This window comes from Rhinoderma darwinii, chromosome 3 (genome assembly GCF_050947455.1).
Source record: "Rhinoderma darwinii isolate aRhiDar2 chromosome 3, aRhiDar2.hap1, whole genome shotgun sequence".
Lineage (NCBI taxonomy): Eukaryota > Metazoa > Chordata > Amphibia > Anura > Rhinodermatidae > Rhinoderma > Rhinoderma darwinii.
In genome coordinates, this window is record NC_134689.1 from 162,450,635 (window position 1) to 162,466,595 (window position 15,961).

Sequence of the window (15,961 nt, forward strand, 5' to 3'; positions counted from 1 at the left end):
GCCAGAAAGAAGAAAAAAAAAAAGCATGCACATAATGACACCAAATCAAAAAAAAAGCCATATAAATGCATATTACATTTTAATCTCACTGGTGTTTTTAGATGCTGTTTAAATTGCCAGAAAAATTGTGTGTGAAGGTCTTTCTCAAGCTAAAGCGACAGGGAAAAAAAAAAAAAAGTTATGGAGAGATGTTATAAGATTTCTCGGCTTAGAGGACAGTCCTCATATTCAATATACATATTTATTTATATTAGAAACTGTACATTTGCTTTCATCCTTTGAAAACAGTGAAGGTCTACTTTACACCAATGTTTCATTAACAGCAAAATAAAGATATATATAAAAAAAAAAAAAAAAAGCACACAAATGTATGGCTGCAGAGATACTTGACTTTCCGCCAGAAAGTAACAAACCTAAATTCACAGGCAATGACATTTAGGACATATCTATTAGCGGTTTACATGAACATAATGGCTTGAATTCATAGCAGAACCCCCACAGCTATTTTTTTTTTTTTATCCATTTCCAAAAGGCTCTGGAGGAATCCTGATAGACCCCATTAACTTAGAACAGGTTCTGGTATGTTTAAACATCACCTTAAAATGCTGTGAACACCGCCCAAGGGCTTATTCAGACGAACGGGATCTACATCCGTGCAACACGCGTGATTTTCACACATATCGCACGGACCTATATTAGTCTATGAGGCAGTGCAGACATGTGCGTGATTTTTACACAGCGTGAGTCCACTCGACAAAGTCACGACATCTCTGTTCTTTGGGCGCATCACGCAGCCATTGAAGTCAATGGGTGCGTGAAAATCACGTGCACCGCACGCAAGCACTTCCGTGGGACGAGCGTGATTCGCGCAACTGCTGTGAAAAAGATCAATGAAAACGGAAAAGCACATGCTTTTGTTTACAAACATCCAAACGTGAAAAGCCCACAGCTGCGCATCATACGGGGCTGACACACGGAGCGGTCAAGTGCCTTTTGCGCGCACAAAACACACGCTCGTGTAAATGCAGCCTAAGGAGGAGTTCACACAGCATTTACGTTCGGCCAGCGTTTGTTGTCGCTTATTTTTTTTTTTAAATGCTCAAAACGAGCGCCGCAGTTTTTCCCTGCCTCCCATGGTTTTCAACAGGCGGCCATACACAGAAACCGCTCAAAGAAAAAGAATGTCACTTTTTTTTTCTTCCCGTGAGTGGCCAAATGAGAAAAAAAAAAACACCTATTAAACAATGGGGAGAGATTTGGGCCGTTTTTTGGCACCAATTCAGACGCGGCTTCCACGTCAAAATCTGTGCCAAAAAACTGAGTGGAATGACCAAGAATTCTTTTCCAGTTTAAGGCTGAGTTCACATCAGCGTCTGGCTTTCTATTCATCGGTTCCTCTGACGGAACCCATGAACGGAAGTCTAACGGAAACCATCGCTTCCGTTTGTATTACCATTCATTTCAGTGGTAATGCTTCTGTTGCAATTGGTTTCCTTTCCGTAAAGTTTCCATCTTTTTCACGGAAACAATAGCATATAGTAGACTACGCTGGCTTCCGTTCATCGGTTCCGACGGAAAGGTCGAACAGAACCCCGACGCGGATATGAACACACCCTAACTGAGCCTGAAACAAACCTTTGCTATTTGATTACAAGGGTAAATGTGTATCACCCTCCAAAGTTATTTTAGTGAAACTGCAAAAATATCAAAATATTGGATGACTATTTTAAATTAAAAAAAAACATATGAAGTTTTTTTGCAAAATGAGATGTATATTATATCTGTAATGTGTACCTCTGAATGGTCTTGTATTAAAGGAATGGAAATTGTTAAAAACAATGCATAAACAGTTCTGCATTACAAAGTTTCTCCTTTAAAAAAAATGATAAACAATGTGAATGTGGGATAAAGGGAAGCTGTCACATTGCCATATCTGCAGGCAGCATTTTATCGAGCTGGAGAAGCTGGGCAGATTAATACTTTTTTGGGAAAAGAATTACAAATAACTTATTTTATTGATTTGAATAATGTCTGAGTCCAGAGGGTAGATCGACTCAATGACTGAAAGCCATGACTACATGAGCAAGCATACAGAAATAGTCGCCAATCACCAATGACTGCGCTCTAGACTATGGACCATTTTACAGCTTACATATAGAATTAAGCTATGTAAATACATTGCATTATTCACAATGTGCTGATCCTTAGTCATAGCTTGTGTAGTTCAGAGCTGTATTCACAATCCTTCAGGCTTCAGAGCAGAAATCTCCCAACATTCTTTGCTGTTCGAATGTGTCGACAGCTTTCTCTGGTCATTTGTATTCTGGTAATGTAAGTATTATGCCATTGCATTAAACGAGCTCCGATAAGCTGTAAGGGTGCACGCACACATGGCGTACTAGCATTGTGTATCCACAGTGTAAACCTACGTTGCGGAAACCTTTACAATGTATGGCGATAACAAAAAAAAAATACTCCAATGCAAGAACTAGAGCAATCCATCTGTTTTCCTACAGGTATACATTTTACACTGTGAACATACAATGCAAGTACGCTACGTGTGATCGCACCCTTAGGGATCTGTCTGACAATGAGCTTAACATTTCCAAGAACAATCAGCAGAATTATGAATGTAGCTCTGGACAATAATTCAGGCTCTAACTCAGGAAAAATAAAATTGGGAATAGTACAACTGGAATATTTTTCCCACTGCAGACATTACATGATGCAAATGGAAGAAAAACAAGGACTTATTTGAGAAGTTCACAGTATTTCAGATAACTACTGCAATGTAATGTAGAGGCCCATGAGTCTTCCATCTTTGAAGTCGATTTGATTTAGAGGAAAGAAAAAAAAAATCTTCCATTGAGAAAGGAAAGGACTGCAGGATATCAGTTCAAAGATCCGAGACAATACTTTCATTTCTTCTTCTTCTTTTTCTTGTCTGAATCCAGCAGCCTCTGTTTTACTTCCTCAGGGAGGGCACCAAGCTTCTTGCTTTTAGCTTTCTTTACCTTTTCTTTAATGGCGTTCACATCGATCTTGGTAGAAGCAGCAACTAAAAAAATAACATACATTAAATGTGTTCGTATTCTCAGATTCAAGAGCATGAAATTGTACTGATCACCAGAAGTCTCATTCCAGGCACAACATTGGGTTCTCCAACATATGGAAACCTCCAGGCATAAAGGTGTCAGTTGTGGAAATTCCCCCTTTATTATTAGCTATAAGATTCAACTTTTATACGTAAGATGTTACATAGGGATGTACACAGATATTGTTAAAGGCTATGTAAACCTTTGACTTTTAAAAAGAAAAAAAAAATTCCCATCAGTGTGATTGGTGTAACTCTAGAATTAGTTTTTACTAAAAATTATTTTTACTTTGAGATACAGCTGCTCTGTATTCTGTATACAGAGAAATGATATAGTTCGCTAAATCCTGTTCCTGTCAGGTCCGCGAGACTAACTGGTTCAGTGAAAGCGGGTCGTGCGCGTCTGTCATGCAGGATCCACATGTTATCCATCACATCTGAGTTCATGATTTAAATGTAAAAGATTACAGGTGGATCCGTGGGACTGACAGATTCAGGTCTTCGTGAACGATACAGCTGCTATGTATGCAGAGCAGCCGTATCTAAAAAAGTAAAAATATTTAATAAAAACGAACTATAAAGTTTCACCAATCACACTGACATGATTCAAATAATTGTATTATATATGCAAAGTCAAAATAAAATCTACACACACACCTTAAGAACAGTATTTCTCCGTTACTAATTCAAGTATCCCCTACTCAAAAGAAGCACATCAAATGCACCCCCAAATGCTATGATCATACGATGTGCTGCACATTAAAAGTAAAGGATGAGGACATTGTGAGTACCGCTTAGATACTATGGTTTGAGAACCTAGGCTTTAAAAAAAAAAAAATAAGGAGGTATATATATATATATATATATATATATATCCTATACATAGAGACCACAATGTCTATTACCTTCCTTTGGCTCTTCAACTGGTTTTTCCTCAGGAGGGATAAATGCTTTGTTTCTCTCCTCTTGCCTCTTTGAAACTGCTTCAGCTTGTTTAGTCTGGAAAAATACCAAAAAAGCATAAGCAAAATATCTGTATGGCTTGGAGGCACCTCATGATAAGTTGTCAGTGACAAATACATACCTTTACAACTTCAAGTCTCTTCCTCATCTTCTGGCTTTTCTTCAAGAAGTATTCACCACTTTCAATTTCCTTGTCAACCTGTCAACACATTAACATTAAATAATTTTCAAATGAGCACAGCGACCTCTCCATTCATTCTCTGCCCGGATGCAGCAGCCAGCTGCTGCCTCACCAAGTGAAATGTGGGGGTGGCGGGGGGAGGGTGGACAGAGGATCCCTGTACTCCCAACAGTTGGGAGCCCCAGTGGTGGGACCTCCAACTATCAAATGTCTGCCATGTTCTGTGGATATGAAAAACGTCTCTAGGAAGAAAACCCCTTTATAGGAGTTTTCCCATCTTGGACACGTATAGCATATCCACAGGATATGCCATAAATGTCCAAGAGATGCGGGTCTCACCTATCTCTAGAACAGGTCCCCCTGACCCCCAACTTCTGTTGCTCTCGCGCCACTGACTGACGAGGTGCTCTATGGAAACAGAATAGCTCACTGTGCTACGGTGTTTCCACTACTCCCATTCACATATGTGAGTTAGAGACCGTGTAGCTCAGTGAAAACTTTTCCCCCTAGAGTATAGTAAAAAAACAAACAATTGGTATCCGCGTCCGTAAAAGTCTGAACTATTACCATATATCATTATTTAACCCACACGGTGAACGCCGTAAAAAAAAATAATAATAATAAATTTAAAAAAAAAAAAATAAAAAAACAATGGAGGAATCGCTGTTTTTTTCATTTTCTACTCCACAAATAATTTTTTCCCGTTTCCTAGTACATTATATAGCACAATAAATGGTGCCACAGAAAACTACAACTCGTCTCGCAAAAATCAAGCCCTCATAGTACTATATCGACGGAAAAATAAAGAAGTTATGGCTTTTGGAAGGTGGGGAGAAAAAAACAAAAATGAAAACCTGAAAAAGGACTGCCTTTTCAGGCCTGGTCATTAACCCCTTAATGACCGGGCCATTTTGCACGTTAATGACCAAGGATTATTTTTTGTTTTTCCACGGTCGCACTCCAAGAGTCGTAACTCTTTTTTTATTCCGTCGACATAGCCGTATAAGGGCTTGTTTTTTCCGGGACGAGTTGTATTTTGTAATTGTACCATTTTTAGATGCTTATAACATATTGATTAACTTTTATTAACTTTATTTTAGGAGAGAATTGAAAATAAGCAGCTATTCCAGCATTAATTTTCACGTTATAAATTTACGCCGTTTACTATGCAGCGTAAATAACATGTTAACTTTATTCTATGGGTCGGCACGATTACAGGGATACCAAATGTGTAAAGGTTTTATATGTTTTTTCTACGTTTGCACAATAAAAACCCTTTTAGAAAAAAATTACTTGTTTTTGCATCGCCGCGTTCCAAGAGGCGTAATTTTTTTATTTTTCCGTCGATGTGGCCGTACGTGGGATTGATTTTTGCGGGACAATGTGTAGTTTTCATTAGTACTATTTTGGGGTACATAGGACTTATAGATGAACTTTTATTTTATTTTTTATGGGGGGAATGGGAGAAAAGAGAGAATTTTGCCGTTGTTTTTTGCGTTTTCTTTGGACGCCGTTCATCCGGCGGTTTAATTAATGTGTTCATTTTATTGGTCAAGTTGTTACGATTGCGGGGATACCATATATGTGTATGTGTGATTTGTTTTGACCGTTTTATTAAATAAAACCACTTTTTGGGGCAAAAAAGTAGTTTTATTTGACTTTGACTGTAATTTTTTTTATTTTTTTTTTCACAAACTTTATTTAACGGTTTTACTTTTTTTTTTTTAGTCCCACCAGGGGACTTCACTATGCGATGTGCCGATCGCATATATAATGCTTTGGTATACTTCGTATACCAAAGCATTATTGCCTGTCAGTGTAAAACTGACAGGTAACCTGTTAGGTCATGCCTCTGGCATCGCCTAACAGGCAGATGCTGAAGACAGACCTGGGGGTCTTTGTTAGACCCCCGGCTGTCATGGAAACCCGACGGCGACCCGCGATTTGTTTGCGGGGGCGCCGATCGGGAGACAGAGGGAGTTCCCCCCTCTGTCAAACACATTAAATGCCGCTGTCACTGTTGACAGCGGCATTTAATGGGTTAAACTGCCGGAATCGGCGCGTGCTTCGATTCCGGCAGTTGCAGCAGGAGCCAGGCTGTGTATAACAGCCGTGCTCCTGCCGCTGATCGCGTGGGTAAACTGTCAGTACCCGCGCGATCACAGGACGGATATATCCGTCCTCCTGCGCGAACTAGCAGCTGCTGAGGACGGATATATCCGTCCTTCGGCGTTAAGGGGTTAAAGAGGCTGTTTACTAGTCAAAGAGGCTCTGTCACCACATTATAAGTGCCCTGTCTCATACATAATGTGATCGGCGCTGTAATGTAGATTACAGCAGTGGTTTTATTTTGAAAAACAATCCCTTTTGAGCAAGTTATGAGCAATTTTAGATTTATTCTAATTAGTTTCCTAATGACCAACTGAGCGTGTTTTTACTTTTTACCAACTGGGCGTTGTACAGAGGAGCGTATGACGCTGACCAATCAGTGACCAATCAGCGTCCTACACTTCCCATTGTTCCAGCCCAGCTTCTTTGACTGCACAATCACACTAACAATGGGCTGGAACAATGAGAAGTGTATGACGCTGATTGGTCACTGATTGGTCAGCGTCATACACTCCTCTGTACAACGCCCAGTTGGTAAAAAAGTAAAACACGCCCAGTTGTCTATTAAGAAACGAATTAGCATAAATCTAAAATTGCTCATAACTTGCTCAAAAATGATCGTTTTTCAAAATAAAAACCAATGTTCTCTACATTACAGCGCCGATCACATTATGTAGGAGATAGGGCACTTCTAATGTGGTGACAGAGCCTCTTTAAGGGGTTAATTACTGAAATGTGTGTAGCAGCTGTTCATGGGAACACACAAGGTTCAGAGTTGTATACCTGGCTATCGGGCTGTGGTGGTGGGAACGGTGTATATTCTCTCTTTATCCTCTTTTTCATTGGTTCTTTCCTCTTGCTCACATTCTTGTGCTTGAACTGTGGTAGAAATCTGTCCCAGCTTCTTGACCTCAATTCTGGGTCTTTAGCTAACTCTCGTTTGATCATTAAAGCCTAAAGACATAACAGAACACGAGGAATCTTCACTAAACAAAAACCAGCTTAAATATGCCAATTAAACATTGTTCCCTATGTTAATTGATACAATTAAATGACCCGTTTCATCAGAGGCAACCCCTTTCAGAATCAGATATTGCCAAGGGACAGCCAGACATTTCCCCTGCAGTGGCCACAGCCGTAAAAATGTATTTTTTAATTTTGGCCATTCTAAAAAAAATTAAAAAAAAAATGGCCAACTATATAATACATGGACAATACGAGTCCACCAGAATGAAAACCACTCTTAGGCCCTGTTCACACAGTTTTTTGCAGGCAGAAAATTCTGCCTGGAAAAATCAGCTGTTTTTTTGAAAGTGGTTTTGCACCATACGCGTTTTTTGCGGCTTTTTTTTTTTTATAGCTATTTCTTCAACAGGAGGATGGAATAACCGCAAGCGTTTTGCCAAAAAAATTGCGTCAAAAAACACGTTTGTTTCTGTCGCCCATTGATTTAAATGGGGTTTTTGAGGCGGAAAACGCCTCAAGATAGGGCATGTCGCTTATTTTTCCAACGAGCGTTTTTTTTTTTTTTTTGCTCACGGAAAATAAACGCCTCCACCTCCCATTGGAATCAATAGGAGGCAATTTTGGCTGTTTTTTGCCACGGCTTTCTCGGGAAAAACAAAACTGTTTGAACAGGGCCTTCCGGAGCAGCTCTCTGACTTGAACCAGAGGGGGATCCCCGCTATTATGACGTCCATATGCCCTAATAGCACATATGGACAGGGGTTGTCTGTGTGGGATAAGACATAGTGCAGCATAAGGCATACAGCACACAAGTTCAATAGATACCACCAATCATAATTAGATATAATTGCAATTTACTTCAAACCAATGTTGCACTTTCTTAGAATGTAAAAGCTTTTTCTATGGTTCTTTTTAAAAATCTCACAACCAGCTAATCCATTAACCCCTTCAGGACACAGTCTGTTTTGGCTTTGTGGACACACGTCAGATTTGAAAAAATTGGCTGTCACTTTATGTGGTAATAACTTTGGAATTCTTTTACTTATCCAAGCGATTCTGAAATAGTTTTCTCGTGACACATTGTGCATTAGGATAGTGGAAAATTTGTCAATAAATTCAGTAAGTATTTGTGAAAAACACCAAACCTTAGAGAAAATTCTCAGAAATTAGCGTTTTTCTAAGTTTAAAATGTATGCTTGTAAAACAGATATTAATACCACACAAAAAAAATAGTTACTAGTTAACATTTCTCATGTCTACTTTGTTTGCATCGTTTTTTGAACATCCTTTTATTTTTCTAGGACGTTACAAGCAAGGCTTAGAGCTTTAGCAGCAATTTCTCAATTTCTATTTTTTTTATGGACCAGTTCAGATGTGGCTTTGGGGGCCCTATATATTAGAAAGTCCCCATAAATCTCCCCATTTGAAAACTGCACCCCTCAAAGTATTCAAAACCGCATTTAGAAAGTTTCTTAACGCTTTACAGGAATTAAAGCAACGTAGAGGTGAAGTTTACACATTATTTGTTTTTGCCGAAATTCATTTCAAATTAAAAAATTTTTTATCACAGAAGATTTTACCGGAGAAACACAGCTCAATATTTATTGCCCAGATTCTGCAAAAACGTAGACATTTTTTACAAGGAATAAAGGAGAAAAAGAACCCCAACATTTGTGAAGCAATTTCTCCTGATTATGGCAACACCCCATATGTGGTAATAAACTGCTGTTTGGACCCATGGCAGGGCTCAGAAGGGAAGGAGCGCCTTTAGACTTTGAGCTTAAATAAAGCTGGAATGGTTTTCAGGTGTCATGTTGCAAAGCCCCTGAGGGGACAAACCAGTGGAAACCCCTAAAAAACAGGAAACTACACCACTTAAGAAAATCCATCTAGGGGTATATTGAGCATTTTGGCCCCTCTTTTGCAGAATTTATTAGAATTAGGCCGTGAAAAGGAATATCAACATTTTGTCCACTAAAATGTTGCATTTTTTTTTTCATTTTCACAAGGGATAAAAGGAAAAAAAGAACCCCAACATTTGTAAAGCAATTGCTCTAGAGTACGGCAATAACCCAGATGTGGTTATAAATGTTTTTTCATTCGAAATGAATTAACCCTTTCAGGACTGATCAATTTTTTGCTTTTTCATTTTAGTTTTTCACTCCCCACCTTCCAAGAGACGTAATGTTTTTATTTTTCTGTCAATAGAGTGGTGTGAGGGATGTTTTTTTTGCGGGACGAGTTGGTTTCTAAGGGGTTTGTAGCAGATCGGCACCTCCCACGATGCGATCGCTATATTTAAGGGGTTAATTGACAAAATCATTGGCGATGGACCGCTGGCCGGCAACAGTGGAGTGTCAGCTGTAGGGGACAGTAACTATGTCCTGGTGCGGGAAAAAACTTCCCGCGAGAACGTACAGTTGCGTCGTCGTGCGGATAAGACCATCTTGTCTCCATTTGTGATGCAGTGTATTATTCTTCAAAGGGATGACTGGACAATGCCTACCCTATGATCACTATCGCACATGTCGCTTGTTTGAAGAACTTTCCATACTGACATTAGTAGCCATTTTTATTCATCCTGGTTGCTTTCAGTAAACAGGAGATTTACCTTTATGTTGTAAATGGGGTGAATGTTCTTCAATGTGTCCAGAACTACTTTCCTAACCTGCAATAATAATTAAATGCATTAATAAGAGTAAAATGAGGCAGCAGAAGTAGATTTCAATTTTAATGTGTAGAACACAACTGAATGCATACCAAAACACACCTGTGACTTATGTACTTACGATTAAAATAAAAAACTGTTTATTTGAATGTCAAGCAGAAAAATACATTTGTGAAAATACAGATTTTATTCTGTTTACCTCTTTAAGGCCACCGAAGGGACCCAGGGCTGATACAGTATTCCCTTGGATCATTATGTAACAGTTTGTCAGAAGCTCCAGAGCCTGAGGGATAACAACGCAGAGTAAATAAGCCGTCTCACAACGCAGATATTTTTTTCTACGTGTACAATTTGAAAATACCTTTAGAGTTGATCCCTTAGGTCCCAGAAGTCGCTGTCTCCTCTTAATAAACCTCTCCCGGTTTTGTACCAAGGTTCCAATTTTTATTATGTCACAGGCCGTGTCATCCTGGAGGATTCTCACAGCCTAAGGAAAGGTAATGAGTAATGTTACATCTTATTACCATTCTTGTAACAGCCGAAAAACGACAACAGATATTCATCTATTTCATGGAAGACGTGATCAATCCTGTGCGTCTGTAGAAAAAAAACTGCACTAATAGCTAGAAGAAAGTGATTGAAAGACAACTCTCGACCTGAGCCTTCCTGGAGTCAAATACAAGCTTCCCATCAGTCAGATTAAAATCCCTTAGATGCTATCACATATGCACAAAACCACGCAAGATTTAGCCACACACTGCTATTTCTGGCTCCACTTTAGCAGCTTAATAAAAGGTTGTGGGTTGTCAAATTCTTGGTGATAGCAATCCTGTCAATTTCAAAAGAAGTGAGCATTTTATGTTTTAGCACACGGCCAGCAATAATGGGCCAAGTACCAGCTTCTTTGATGTAACACGTATTACTAGTGACAAAATACAAACAATTACAATGTAAGTATTGCATATATATTGCTTGTCACAAGCAATTAATGTGATCTCCCGTTCGATGCCACCTAAAAACAAAAAATTGATATTAGGGGGGACTACATAAATAATAATTGCCTACTATAATATTATAGTAAATCTTTACAAGTGGAAGCAATGACTACACTACATATAAATATTTTAACCAAAAGTGTGAGTGTTGGCCAATACAGAAATTCTAAATAAATAACATTTCACCTTTTATTATTCCAGAGCGGGATTGAGAACTTAAAGTGATCTGACTGGTTACTGTGAGAAACACAGATGATTTTTAGAACAGTTATTCTGCATAAGGTGCTTCTCAGTATCCCATAGAAAGCACTGATGGAGCCCCATCACGCTATCAGGCCCACAAAACAGGAGCTCTGTTGTGACAGCACCCCATCCTGCAGGAAAAATGAATTCCAGTCATGCCTGGTTCTTCAAGGTTTACCTTACAAGTTTTCTTGCATTAATCAGATGTTCATGTGACTACATAAAACTTTCTAATCTATCGCTTTATGGGGAAGCCGCATTCCTCAGCAAATTACAGTACAATGCTAATGAATAGGACTTTCAAAACCATTTTCACACATAGAATTAAGAGAGAGAAATGGCGGTCATAGCGAGTAGGGACTGGGGTGCTACACGTGTCTAACAGAACCACCAAACAAAGAAGGAAAGACACTATAAAAGTCGCGTGCATACCTACAATAGGATAAAAATAATATATAAATATATATATATATACACACACAGTATGTTTTATTGCACAAGCCAAGAGACATGGTACAGATTTTCACAGCAAGATTTTAGTTGCAAGTGTGACCTGTGTGAACATAATCTTAATGTTCATAAACCATAGTCAATAAGAACCACAACTTCAGTACACATTGAAGACACAGAAGGGGGGGGGAGGGGGGAGTAATGTAAGGCCTCATGCATGTGTTTATGCGACCGCAATTTATCCGTTTATTTAACAGTAATAAGAAAATAGAGATTCAAATTAAAAATCACCCATAAGGTTTAAAAGAAAAAAAAAAATCTATTTTATTTTTTTGTCAAAATCGCCCAGCCCTAGTATACTGTATTGTGATAAGTTCTCTATAAGGGGCACCCCTTTAGGACCCCTCCTTAGGAACTACAGATGAAAGCGGCCAGAAAGAGTGATTCCCACCCAGAAGAACACAGTAGGCAACGTATTACATGGTCTCATTCATTTTCAGTGAATGGCCACATGCAACTTTCCTGAATGCAGACACTAGTCTCCTGTTAGAAAAAACAGGCTCGTGGCCCACAATAACACCTTTAACGTTCCTATTAAGAAGGGACTATCCTGAATTATTTATGAGGCACCGTAGATGCAGCCTTTGCATCTGAATGAATAGAACAGGTATACTGAAAGGGAATGTGTCGCTAGAAATTTTTTTTTTAAACAGTTATTATATACATGATTAGACATTGTTCTAATTTTTTTTCAACAGGTCATGAAATATTATAAATTAGATTCTAATTTATAACATTTTCCAGTGCTGGTCACTAGAGGGAGCAATTCCCAAAATTGCAGCATTGGCATGTGGTAAAGCAACCACATTGCTTTATGCTGCAAAATTGGAGAAGACACACTCGCTCTAGTGTCCTCAAACAATCCCCCCTCCTTTATCCTGGCTAGTGCCAGGAGAAAGGAGGGGATTGAATGTTCAAACCTCCTACACTGTGTGCCGCCATTTTTTGAGCGAATACACAGTGTAGGAGGATTAGATACAGTGGTAATCACACACTAAAGCACGAACATACACAGACATAACTTACCTGCTCCTGCCGCCGCCTTCGCTCCGCCTGCTCCTAGTGCTTGCTTCTAATCACATGTTCGGAAGCCGCGACCGGAAGTAGTCATCTTACTGTCCGGCCGCAGCTTTCGGTCAAGAAAATGGCGCCGGATGTCGCTCGGCCGAAGACCTTCCATTTGGACTGTGTGGGAGCGGCGCATGCGCCGTTCCCACACAGACGGGGTACACCATAGTGAATGGAACGGCTCCCGTTCGTATTCTCTATGGGGATGATGTACGTTAATCGACACATACAGAGATGAAAAAAAAAAACGGCAGCCCCCATAGTGAAGTAAAAGTTAGAAAGATAAAAAAAAAAAAAAAAAAGTAAAAACACAAAACAGACAAATAAATAAAATTTATTTTATTAAAACACTAAAAGCAAATTGATATATAAAAAAAAAAAAAATTTGCGACACCCATCCTTTAAAGAAATTACTCACCTGTTCAAAGGGCACACTTCTGGCTAGTAATTTTATCAAGTCTCTTGCTCGTACAATAACGTAAGGATCGTATGTCTTTTTAGTGGTGGTAACCGTCATGCTGCCTTCAATTAAATCTAATTCTGCTTTCACAGACTGAAAAAAAAAAAAAAAAAAAAGTTTTTTTTAAATATACAAATTTTACAATGAACCCAACAGCAGACATGGCAGGTGCCAGTCAGTCAACTGATCCCAATTCTATCGCTTAGCTTTTTAGTGTGGATGGATATTTTGATGCACAATATATGCAAATAATAAAATGTCACAAGCTCATAAAGGTAAGGGACTGTAAGGCAAGGACTACATGGAAACTTTGGCCACACATCAGTATAGTTGCACAGATGTCACTTCCATAGAAAAGAATGGTCACAACATTTTTACAACTTTGTGATTGGAAGAATGAAGTGGATTGCAACTTTGGCGGGACGGTACAGACATTTAATGTTTATGGCCAGCTTTACTCAGTGGTTGGCAAAATGACATCTCTTAGATCTTGAGAGGGCACCAGCATGCATAAAAGGGACTGGCACAACTTTTGTGCCAACCAATTAACTATTATCATGTCTTGTACTTCTGAAACATCATACAGCCGATACTTACATACTCGTTTAGTGCTTTCTGGACTAGGGGCCAACACTCTTTGATGTAAGCTTCTCTATATTTGGGGAACAAAGTGGCAAAGCTGCTCTCCTCCAACAGCCCCTTTGGATTATCTGCTTTAGTGAAAGGCTCTTCTTTCCAGCCATCAGGAACTGTAAGTAGTTCAGATTCAGCCACAGCTGCATGGAAAAGATAATATTGTTTATTGCCTCATACAAGGTACTTCCAATAATGTTCAGCAAAAGACAGTCACTAAAGACACAGGAGTCTAGAACAGGCAAGGCCGCAGCCACTAGTGACCCTGGGAATCCATCAGAATAAGGCAAGTTCGACAGCAGTCTGAAGTTTACCGGCAGTGACGGCCATGGATTACAGGCAGAGACCCTCCCAGAATGCCATGCTGTACATCAGTGAGACATGGAGTAGCTACTGCCTAGTAATTAGATGGTTAATGCTATACAGCTGGCACAATTTTATGGGCAATTGTGTGGTGGGCACAGAGGTACAGACACTTCTGTGTGGTTATCGCGCTGCCACTGTTATTTGGACACTGCAGTGCTGAACACCAACGTGTAAGTATTATGTGCCCTCAGTATTGAATTCCCTGTAAGCACGGTTATCTGGAGCACTTCAGGGGCATTACGTGGTCTGGGCATTTAGGGGACACAGATGGCAATCATTGCTGGTATTGAAGGAGTAGCTTACATCTGAAAAAGATTAAAAAAAATTCTATTATGGAGGATCCTAAACTGCAGCTCACTATTATTGGGGTCTAAAAATGTCGCTTATCCCACAAACCCTGGTCTAGAAATCCCAGTCACTGATGGCTGTCCAAGAGGAATCACCAAACACGCAACACGAGGTTAGACAAAGCACATAACGTGACTGTATTACAACACATGCATGACATTTTTCAGGTAGGTGTAGGTTGCTGGGAACAACGGCAAAATAAAGGCCGTAAAACAAGGCTCCTCACTAGAGATGAGGAGCAGCAACAACAGGATGGGACGGCAGCACGTTATGAGGGAACACTGGACTGGCCAGACACGTGACTCCACTATGGCCGCAAACAAACGCTATGTTTTCTCCTGCGATGTCGCGACAACAGTCACTCGGCGGTGGACTTACCGGGCTGGGTTTCCCGTGGACGTTTCTTGCCACTACCTGGCCGCGGGTTCGCAGAGTCCTCCGCCATGTTGCGCTGCCTACAACATATGACCTAAACAGCGCACGTGTGCAACGTGTAAATCTGCCCGCCAGGAAACAGAATGGAACGAAGAATAGGTTCCGGGTTCCGTATGTGCACAAAGTGCGACTCGAAGGTTTCACCATTCTGCTACTACTATAATGAAATTCAGTTTTATAATCGTATTCACATATTGCAGTCTGGCCACGTTTTTTCAGTGCTGTAGAAATCAGATGGTCTCTCACTAAATCTCGTACATACTACACCACTATGTACACCACTATGTAGAACTGCATTGTTTTAGGGGATGTCACTTTTTCGGGATTTTTTGGACTATGCTGAATTTTCTGTTTTTGGGCTGGTAAAGTTTAACCCCTTAGTGTCCAAGCCATTATTTTTTTTTTCTTCCCCCATTTTCATTCTATACTCCATACCTTCTATGAGCCATAACTTTTATTTTTCCATCAATGGAGTGGTGTGAAGGCTTGTTTTTTTTCCGGGAGGAGTGGTAGTTTCTATTGGCACCATATAATGTACTGGGAAACTGAAAACAATTCTAAGTGGGGTGGAATTGGGGAAAAACTGTGATTCCTCTATTTTTTTTTTGGGTTTCGTTTTTACGTCTTCCACCGTGCGGTAAAAAACGTCAAATTTACTTTATTTTTCTGGTCAATACGATTACGGCGATACTAGATTTATATAGGATTTTTTATATTTTACTCCTACAAAGAAAATTACTTTTGTTAGGAAAAAAAAAGTTTTTTTTTCACATTCTGAAAGCCATAACTTTCCAATTCGCGAGAACACACGCAGACTGAGGGAACACAGCGCTAGCCGCCCTGACACAGTCCGCAGGTGATTGGACAGTGTCACAGCGAAGAGATCACGCCCCCTTGCCATTTAGTGGGATAGAAACGCCCC

The 15,961-nt window shown here is 39.7% G+C and overlaps 1 protein-coding gene across 1 annotated transcript; it reads right to left on the minus strand.

Annotated features, from left to right (window-relative positions):
• Positions 1–62: 62 nt before the first annotated feature.
• KRR1 (KRR1 small subunit processome component) lies at positions 63–15,082 on the minus strand. The gene is made up of 10 exons (XM_075856983.1): positions 14,983–15,082; positions 13,855–14,033; positions 13,216–13,350; positions 10,343–10,468; positions 10,181–10,264; positions 9,925–9,981; positions 7,131–7,301; positions 4,179–4,256; positions 4,000–4,093; positions 63–3,058 (listed from the first exon to the last, which is right to left on the minus strand). The coding sequence occupies exons 1-10, from the start codon at positions 15,047–15,049 to the stop codon at positions 2,919–2,921; spliced, it is 1,131 nt and encodes a 376-aa protein (XP_075713098.1). The 5' UTR covers positions 15,050–15,082; the 3' UTR covers positions 63–2,918.
• Positions 15,083–15,961: the final 879 nt, after the last annotated feature.